At 41.2% G+C, this 10811-nt stretch overlaps 1 protein-coding gene across 1 annotated transcript in view; it reads right to left on the reverse strand.

Annotated features, from left to right (window-relative positions):
* Positions 1 to 10609, reverse strand: part of LOC131677949 (doublesex- and mab-3-related transcription factor dmd-4) — a 130587-nt gene extending 119978 nt beyond the window's left edge. Inside the window, exon 1 of the mRNA XM_058958053.1 lies at positions 10509 to 10609. Within this exon, the coding sequence (XP_058814036.1) occupies positions 10509 to 10532 (24 nt within the window). The 5' untranslated portion in view covers positions 10533 to 10609. The remainder of the gene's footprint in view (positions 1 to 10508) is intronic.
* Between the last annotated feature and the right edge of the window lie 202 nt (positions 10610 to 10811).

Here is a 10811-nt window from a genome sequence, read left to right on the forward strand (position 1 = left end):
GAACGTAGTATAATACTATGTTTACACTACAGAGTTAAAACACGTTATAATAATTAGCAACAAGAAAAATGTCATCAAGATAGAGTTAAAACACGTTTTAACTCGTAGTGTGAACGTAGTATAATACTTTATTTTAGTATTATTTATATATGCCATTGATTTATTAAATACTCAATCAATACCTTAATGTAGTATGTTCTATGGCATGAGTACATAAACGAGTTATTTTATTATTATGGAATACTGCCATAGAGTGAATTTTGTTATTGGAAAGTTGAAAAATCTTTTATTATTATTAAGGTATTATAATAACTCGTTTTATTACCAACTAGTTATTCATAAAACATTTCTGTGTTATTATTTTTTGTATTTTACCTCCTATGTAGAGCTTATTAAAACCATAATATGGTATTCAGTCGTTGGTATGGCATACCTGAATTTAGTGTTCCAGAGTTATTTTCTTCTGCTCGGGTATGAATGCATGGATCATCAAGAAATCCACCTAGTAGTGAGATAATGAATTCATATAAAGGGGGTAGGCGTAGCGTAGTTGGTTAATCGATTGCCTTGTACGCAGCGCACCTGGGTTCGAATACCGACGCCGCACATAGAGTTAGAAATTTTTCATAAAAGATTTTTCTAACCCGAAGAGGCGAATGACCTTAAGGTTAAAACTTCTATAATCGAAGTAAAAAAATAAAAAAATAAAAAATTTCTCATATAATTCATATTCATGTTATACTCGTGGCATCACCGAGAGCAACTATATTTTGCAATCCCAAACTCCAGCAAAAATTTGGCTTCTTTTGCAAGTTTTAGGTAATACTAGTCATGATGCCAAAATAGCCAGTTCCATTATGTATACTAAAAATGTGAGGAATCAACATACAGCATAATATAAAAATAATGTCACGGCACTAACCATCATTTATTATTCCCCATACGCCACCTCCATATTTCTCGCAATCACACACTCTCTCAACCAAACACACACTTTATCTTTCTATTCGTGTTCGTGGCAACGTCACGACTCGCATTTATCTTGCTGTTTCTCTATCCATTTCACATTTGTAAGAGTATCAGCACCGGTGCGTAAGCAAATGCGTGTGTATTTTGATTACGCTAAACGATAATAATATATTTAGACACCCGTTTTCGCAACGGTCGTTGTTAAATAGGTTGCCAAAATAATTTTCTGTTTTCACACCGGTAGTTGTTATTATAGTTACGATACATTTTTTTTGCAAAGTATTTTTTTAATTTTTTTTAATTATATGGATTTAATTCAGTGAAAAAATATAGCTAGAAAGAAAATACATTTATTTATTGAATTCAATAAAATCATTACAGTAACAAATATCGTTTTCTTTTCCAAAAATTATTTTATTGAAATGATTGCAAAATTATTCAAACTGGAAATGTTTATTGAGATTAAAAGTTAATTATTGTTTGAATGCAAAAAAATGCTCAAACCATTAATTTTGTCGATTGAAGCAATAAACATTGTATAATTGAATTCAATAAGACATTTTTTGTTCAAATATGTTAAAATTTTCTATGTAATAATAATTATGAGAATTCATAGAATTCTATGAACTAATGTTTGCCTGGCAGTTATTGTCTGAAGCACATACTACAACGGTTCCGAATCAGGAGTGCAATGAAGAAGATCTCATCCTAGATATTACGAACAGACTTGCGGTGGAAAACTTTTCGGCCATTCAACGATTGTTTTGCGGAACCAGTTTTTACGAACGATCGGTTTCGAAGACTTTCGTTTTTTTATTTCGAAGCCTTTGAAGAGGAGATAATACTATATTGAAAAGCCAGAAAAAGCTGGGTTTTACTGAATTATGCGAAAGCCATTTTTTCGATACGTCCTTCGGACGCTACAGTCAAATATATTCGGATGGGAGAAAATTTGCGCCTTAATCTATGTGAGAATCCTGCTATACATCCATCATCTGTGGTAATATTGCAGAGAGTATAGTTGGGTATCTGCGTTTTAAGAATGTTCAAAGGCGATTTTGAACAAAAGTAAACAAAAGTAAAACAAAAACAAAAGTAAAACAAAAACGTTGAGGGGGAGTTCCAAACCAATATTCACCAAACACATCTAGTGCTCGTAAACAAAAGGAGTATTGTCATCTATTTCGTGACAGCTGTGAAATGCGCTGAGCCAAGAATAGTTTCTCCGGCATCAGCAAGCAACAACCAGCCGCTAGCCGGCGCTGCTATCGGCCAACTGACTTCCAGTAATCAGTATACGGATCTTGCGTACACCCAGTAAAGTTCAAACGGAAATGAGCCGGAATTCTGGCTGGTTTTAGTCCACATTCCGGCTCCATTGATAAAACCGATTCTAACTAAAATGTGTCACTGAAGCCGGAATGCGAATTAGAACCAGCCAACAGTCCGGCTAAGCTTAACTTGTAGTATTCCGGCGCCAATAACACAATCATTTCCAATTAGAATCGGTTGTATCACTGGAGATGGAATACTAACTACAACTACATCTACTTCAAGAAATAAACATTCCCAAGTAACCAATAAGCATATGGTTATCGGATCGTTTAGAAACGCGGTAGAAGTATTCGGTTGGGTTTGATTTAGTAAACTAACGATTTATTGCTACTGCCTACGGGCTTATATACAAAAGTCAAGAATCGAGAAAACAAGAAAAAATATTTTACACAGGGCAAAGGTATAGGGAATTTAAACAAATGATTTTTTTGATTTCGGTCTGTGCATCGAGCACAACAGACCAATAACGATCACCACACAATGCATCTCGGTGGCTTCAGATCGCGCATCGAGTACGGCTGATAAAGATCGATCACTCGATCGATAGCCGCTGCCTGTGCATCGAGCACGACAGATGGAGAACGATCACTGCGATGAAGCCTCGTTGATATTGCAGGTGGGTTGCGAGGGTGATGATCGTTGAGGTGCTACAGTACCCCCTTTTTAGAGAGCGCGACGATTAGTGATATCGAAGTGGAATCATCACTCGTCGTCCTGATCGAGTGAATCTCGCCGGTTGGGGCTCCGATGTTGTTGCAGCTGGACGATCGCTAACGGGTGCTGATGGCTGGTGATCGTCGAGTATGTAAGCTGGTTTCAGTCTGTCGATTGAAATGTTGACGCTCCGACCATTGATGTTGACTCGGTAGTGCTTGTCGTTTCGGCTAAGCACCTGGTATGGACCGTCGTAGGGTGGTGATAATGATGGCCTTATGGGGTCGTTGCGTACAAACACGTTTGTGCACGTTTTGAGGTTGGGGTGCACAAACACATTACCTTTTCCATGCCATGCCGTGTCAGGTGGTCGCAGCATACGCATGGCATCTCGAAGTTCATTTGCGAATTCCGATTGAGTGTTGTTGCTGGGATTTTCGTGGAAGAACTCCGACGGTATGCGAAGTGTTGTTCCATACACCATCTCTGCTGGCGAAGCACGTATGTCACCTTTGTAGACGGTACGCAATCCGAGTAGAATCATGGGAAGATGTTCGGTCCAACGGTCCGGGTTGTGGCAAAGGATGGCTGCCTTGAGAGTTCGGTGCCATCGCTCGATGATACCATTTGACTGGGGATGATAGGGCGTAGTCCGTAGATGGCTTATTCCGAACGTTCGAACCAATTCTGTGAAGAGTGCCGACATAAACTGGCGTCCCTGGTCCGTGGTGATGTGTGTAGGTACACCAAAGCGGGATATCCAGCCTGAGACAAGGGCTTGAGCGATAGTAGGCGCTGTCATGTCCGGCACAGGTAGCGCTTCAGGCCAACGAGAAAACCTGTCGATGATGGTGAGACAGTATCGATTCCCGTTGCTTGGTGGAAAAGGACCTACGATGTCAATGTTGATATGACGAAATCTTTCCTCAGGTGCAGTGTACCGGCGGAGGGGTGATTGGGTATGCCGGTTCACCTTTGAGCGCTGGCACTGTACACACCTTCTTGCGTAAGCGATGCTATCCTTCCGTATGTTTGGCCAAACGAATCTCTGCGTCATCAGTTTGGCTGTAGCACGGGTACCAGGATGAGAAAGTCCGTGTGTGGCTTGAAGAAACTGGTCACGAAATCTTTTCGTGATGAAGGGCCTAATGCGATCATCCGAGCAGTCGCAATACAACTGATTTGAACTGCCTGGAACAGTAAACTGTTTGAGGTTTAATGACGATTTTAATTTACCTTCCAGAATTATTCGCAGTTCATCATCTGTTTGTTGGTCGGCGGCGAGAGCTTCAAAATTCACCGACGGCACTACGTGCACAGCTGCGATGCGAGAGAGTAGGTCTGCGACTGCGTTCTCTTTCCCGTTCACATGTCGGATGTCGGTTGTTATTTGTCCGATGTAGTCTAGATGACGGGCTTGACGACTGGTGGCTCTTTCAGGATTCTGCTGGAATGCATACACGATCGGCTTGTGGTCGGTGTATATGTGGCAACTTCGACCTTCCAGCATATACTTGAAATGTCTTACTGCCAGGTAGATTGCGGTTAGTTCTCGATCATACGTGCTGTATTTCAGTTGGGCCTTGTCGAACTTTTTGGAAAAGAAGCCCAATGGTTGCACGTTACCATCGACAACTTGGTGTAAAACAGCTCCGGCTGCTATGCTGGATGCGTCCACCCACAAAGATAGTTCGGCGTCCTTCGCGGGGTGTGCGAGCAGCGCTGCTTGAGCGAGTTGTGTTTTGCACTGCTCAAATGCTGTCGTGGCCTCCTCTGTCCACACTAGTTGAGACCGATCGTTGCGCTTGTTCCCCGGAGTCATCTTGAGAAGTGGTATTTGAGCCACGATGGCGTTCGGGATGAACCTTCGGTAGAAGTTGATTGTGGCGAGAAAACTTTTTAGCTCCCTCACTGTTGTCGGGCGTTTGTAGTTGCTGACTGCTTCAACACGTTCGGGCAATGGGCGAATTCCATTGGCCGAGACTGAGTGGCCAACGAAAATTATATCCTTCTTCCCGAACTCACATTTTGCAACATTGATTGCTAAGTTGTGATCTTGTAGACGGGTAAATAACTGCCGAAGATGCTCACGATGTTCCTCTGCTGACGATGATGCGATGAAAATATCATCAATATATGGGAACACGAAGTCCAATCCTCGTAGTACCTCGTGTATGAGCCGTTGGAAGGTTTGAGCGGCATTCCGAAGTCCGAACGTCATGTATGTGAATTCGAACAGTCCAAACGGCGTGGTGAACGCAGTCTTCGGGATGTCGTCTTGATGTATGGGGACTTGATGAAATGCCTTCTGCAAGTCAACCTTGGAAAAAATGGTTTTTCCTTGCAGAATGGTAGTAAAGTCCTGCAGGTATGGTAGTGGGTACCGATCGGGGATGGTTTGAGCGTTCAGCGCACGATAATCTCCACACGGGCGCCAGGTTCCATCCGCTTTTTTCACCATGTGAAGTGGGCTGGCCCAGCTGCTGGACGAGGGGCGGCATATTCCCAGTTGCATCAAATGTTCGAACTCTGTGCGCGCTGCTGCTAGTTTGTCTGATGAAAGACGTCTCGGCCGGGCGTATGATGGCTGACCGGTGGTTTCGATGCGATGCACTGTTGATGATGCACTCACTGTACCGGGTGCTGCTAGTTTGGTGATGGATGGGAATTCTGCCAGCAGCTCGGCGTAGGGGCATGACGTGCTGAATGTTTTTATAGAGTACTCACTCGTCCGTGTCAAAACTGCCATCGCTTCCAGCTTCGTGGTGTTGTCGATGAGACGATGACGTTTCAAATCAATCAGCAGGTCGTAGTGGCAAATGAAATCTGCACCGATGATCCCTGATGACACGTCTGCGATGAGGAATGTCCACAGAAATTCACGCCGGAGGCCAAGACTAACCTTCAGCATAACTTCTCCGTACACTTTAATCGGTGTTCCGTTAGCGGCGAACAATTTAAATGACGTTGGTTTCATCCGGGTTGATTTGAGATCTCTCGGGATGACGGACACATCCGCACCGGTGTCGATGAGGAATTTCATGTTGGTAATTGTGTCCGAGATCTTAAGGCGAAATAGTGTGGCTGTGTCGGAAAGTTCGCCAATTTCCAACGCAGGATCAACTGGACGACGTCATTGTTGGTTGCTGGGCTTGGTTGCTAGTCCGAAGGAACACGGTTTACGGCACCGTCGTGCTTCCCCTCCGTACTTAGAGTGGTACCAGCAGACTTCATAGGACGGTTCATTATCACGAAATTTACTCACTTTGCTTCGGCTGCGGGAACGTGATCGCTCCCGTGGGTTTTCGTTTGAGCGGAACATTTTGTTGATCATCCTGGTCAGTTGAGCGATTTCCCGCTGGAGCGTTTCAATTCTGTCAGGAGGCGATTCTGTTGTAACTTTAGCGGTCGCTGCTGGTGTGCTCGGTGCGCTCGCACCGATGGTGTTGATGCTACGAAGGCCCATGGATTCCACGATGGCATCTGCGATGGTAGCTTTTTCTGTCGGGTCCCCTTTGGAGGCAATCACGGCAGCTTGGGCATGCGGTGGAAGTCTGGAGGCCCACAGGTCGAGCAGCACGGGTTCACAAAACGAATTTCCAGCCACTCTCCTCATTTCGTTGAAAAGTTGGCTCGGTTTCATGTCACCAAGCGGCATATCAGACAATACGAGCTGCAAACGTTTCTGCTGACTGTCGGCGAAGTGTTCAATCAGCTTCATCTTGATATACACGTACTTGTTGGCAGGCGGGACGGCTTCAATAATGGAACGTAACTCCGTCAACTTGCTTGGTGGCACTTGTGCCATGACGATGTTGTACTTCTTGGTGTCGTGGGCATTTCCAATACCGGAAGCGGCAAACCAGAACTCCAATGACATGAAGTATGACTCGATGTTGGATTGCGTCATCACCGGCGGGCTCAGTCGTGGCAGGTTTAGGGTGTCCACGTTGGCTTCCTGCTGCTGTTCCGGTACCTTTGGGTTGCCTGCTCCAGTGCCTGGTTTGTCCTCGTTCACCATTTTTTTAAAACGGGGTCACCAATTTATAGTTATCGGATCGTTTAGAAACGCGGTAGAAGTATTCGGTTGGGTTTGATTTAGTAAACTAACGATTTATTGCTACTGCCTACGGGCTTATATACAAAAGTCAAGAATCGAGAAAACAAGAAAAAATATTTTACACAGGGCAAAGGTATAGGGAATTTAAACAAATGATTTTTTTGATTTCGGTCTGTGCATCGAGCACAACAGACCAATAAACGATCACCACACAATGCATCTCGGTGGCTTCAGATCGCGCATCGAGTACGGCTGATAAAGATCGATCACTCGATCGATAGCCGCTGCCTGTGCATCGAGCACGACAGATGGAGAACGATCACTGCGATGAAGCCTCGTTGATATTGCAGGTGGGTTGCGAGGGTGATGATCGTTGAGGTGCTACAAGCATTATAACGTAGCCTAATATCTGCTTTAGATCCACATATAAAGCTGTCCTAAAAAGCCATGAAGCCCTAAATACTTATATAATTCTGATATTATGCCAGAAAAGGCGAAATATAGTGCTATTACTGTGCAGAGATTGACAGCTCGTTTTTGCAGTACTAATGCTATTATATAGCAAAAGCGCACAAATATCAAATTTGAAAGCTTTATATTGGCAATAGTAATGTTATTAAAAACTTCAGTTGGTTGTCATTGTCCGCCATGGTTTTAAAACAGTTTCTTATGTTTCCTTTCGGTATGATGAGCAAAAAGGAAAAAAATTTAAAATAAAATATTCTGTTTAAAACCGTAATTGACTCTGTTCTAATGCATTGTAATGAATATCCTTAATGGGTTTTCGTTCTCACATGATATGAATGTTTACGAAAATTACCTTTAGTAAGTCTCGAACTGAGGTACCTTGCCTCGTCTTTCACGGTAAGTGCGCTGCGTTTGCTTCCTGGACTATATTGTATATGTTCGATTGAAATGAAATATGCCGAATATAATCTTCAAGAAGAGTTGCATAACAAATAAATCCACAGCATTATAATAGCATTATATCAGCTTTTTATTTGCTCTATAATGGCATTAAATGCACTTGTAAAGCTTACATGCTTTAAAGATCCTTGAAGCATGTACGCGTTGTATCAGCTTTATATACGCATATAGAGCAAGCTATAATGCTATATGTCGGCTGTGCAGTTATGCATTATTGATGCTAATATAGAGCTTTATTGCGTTGTTAATGCTGTAATGGAGTTTCAATGCAAACATTAGTGCAAATGTATAGCCAATATAGTGCAATGGCTTAATGCTTATGGTTACTTGGGTTAAGTGCGTACCCTGGGCCAAATTGGTACACACGAATTTGTGGTAAATTGATACAGTGTATCAATTTAATCCAACATTTTGTTATCGATACGGTAATTCCAAAGATGGAATCAAATTATCACTTACTGTTAAAAATTATAAATTTGGTTCCAATTTATCTGTATGGCAAATGACAACACGGAATCTTGCATTCAAACAATGGTCCGACGGGGTAGTGCAAAATTCCTAACCAGAGTTTAATATGGTGAACACTTTTAACTCAAACAATTTGAAATTCTATTAGAGCTTCGTCTGTTAAATGCATCGCATTTTACGATGCGATGAGCTGAAGCGACAGTAGGTAGCGTAATGTAATGTAATGTTCAGATGTGCTCTTTTGAATATGGTCGGTGTACTTCTCAAATCAGTCTGTTAGGTCTGTTTGTCTGTGCTTAGACCGAGCCGAAGGATCCTCCGGCGTTTACCATGGCCTGACACAGGTCATAATCATAGGTAGATTAAACAGTCGAACGTTCGAACATTTTTGAACGTGACGTTTGCTGCTTACCAAATTGGTCGTCAAATCCACATCCATGTATCAATAGTTTGGATAAAATTCACGAAGTAAGTCAAAAACTATTAAACGAATTAACAAAAGTAATTATCCTTGAATCATAGAATATTTCTACATTGTTCGACGTGGAATTCTTCTAGCAAATTTGTATTAAAATCTCTTGCAACAATCAATTTTATTGTCCAACAATAAATTATACAGTTAATTAACATTTCGTGTTACTGTTTCTATGAGCAATATAAGAAATGTTTGAATGCATTAAAAATATCAATTTTTATAATGTTAAGTACGACCGTCCAACCCCGCCATCTCCTTTTTCACAAAATAAGTGAACTTTGAAATTTTATGGAGAAAGGTTAAAATTTATTGATTTTGTATTGTAATGTCATATTAGACTGTAGTATAAATTATTGTTAAACTACTGTTTTGGTACAGTGAAAACAATGGCTTTTAGTCAACACATTATTAGGATAGTGCATTCACTTTCATACATTTCACTACACACCACAACACCATATTATCCCCCGAAAATATGATGAACCACCGCCTGAAACTAGATGGTGTAATCTGTGTCCGTCGAAGTTCTTTTTAGGAATTCTTTTCCGAACCAAGCGCTGCAGAGTGTGTGGCAAACCATTATCGTCGTTATCTTTCACTTACTACTGGACCTGAATTAAAGACTTTTGCACAAGAAAAATTCACGCATTGTCTTTCTTTTTGAATCTTACTTTTCACAGTTCCATTTGTTCGCAGCGTTTCCTCATACATTCCATGTAGATTTATGGTTTTTTGATTTGACCCATCAATCTGATCCTGGGACACATCATGACAGCTTGACATAATGCTACATCTTCCAGTACAATCCAAGTTGCTTCGATGCACTCATTTTTACTTTCACGCAGTAAATATACAGCATGATCATAAATATGTGTTATTGAATTCAAACAAATACTGTTCATTGCATCAAACGAATAATTGGTGTGAATCAAGGTTCGAAAATATATTTTCATTAAAACAACAATAAACTTTCAATTTCAATAATTGTTGGAATTTCAGTAAACTTTAAATGTTATTTAATTCAATCATCGCGAGACCCTATTTTTTACATTTTCCTTTGCTTTGCTTCCTTTCTACGAATAGCAACATTGGCGTCAGTTGGAAGAAGTTATCAAATATACGCACTAGCTATAAACCGAAACGATAAGTTTCCATTTCCCAACCTGTTTACGAACCGCCGGTGCGGTGTCGTGTTATGATGGCGGTTAGCAAATCGCTTTTACCCACGCTCCGGTGCTGTTAGTCTAAGATGTGTTATAGGATCTTCTACTAATCTGAAATATGGTATGGCGCCTATTATGGAAGTAGAGCCTATTTTGACCCTATTTCGCACCTCTTGGTTTCGAACCAAGTATATGGGATAATGACAATATCTAGTTGGCTGAACCAGGTGTGCAAAAATATGTTCAAATTATTGGCTTTATTTGTAGTCCTCTAAATCCTAGTTTTAATTAAAATTTCTTCTTTCTTACACTTCTTGAAATGTCTGCTATTTCGTCTCATTCACATAGTGAAACGTAGCAGCACGCAACGGCGATTAACTAAACTATGTGCTATGACCCGACAATTCCTATCTCGTTATTCCGTCAGAAATATATTAAACATTGCACTGATACATACCTTTATTTTAGCAGGAGCATCCATTTCTTATTAATTCACTACAAAAGCACTCGTTGAACGCTAGGATAGGCCTAGTGCTAAAATACGTGATCCAGAAATACGGTGGGGCACATTATCGCCATGTTTATCCAGATACACTACCACAATCAAAACAAACTTTTTGCATTCAGCACAGAGAACCAAATCACCAGTGCGACCAAACTAAAACATAAATTCAATAGTAATTCTTCAAAAGGGCTAATGAGACTTTTGTAAACAAACTTATTTCGCTCATTATTCCGCTACCAAGTTGAATTTCATGAA

This window comes from Topomyia yanbarensis, chromosome 1 (assembly GCF_030247195.1).
Source record: "Topomyia yanbarensis strain Yona2022 chromosome 1, ASM3024719v1, whole genome shotgun sequence".
Lineage (NCBI taxonomy): Eukaryota > Metazoa > Arthropoda > Insecta > Diptera > Culicidae > Topomyia > Topomyia yanbarensis.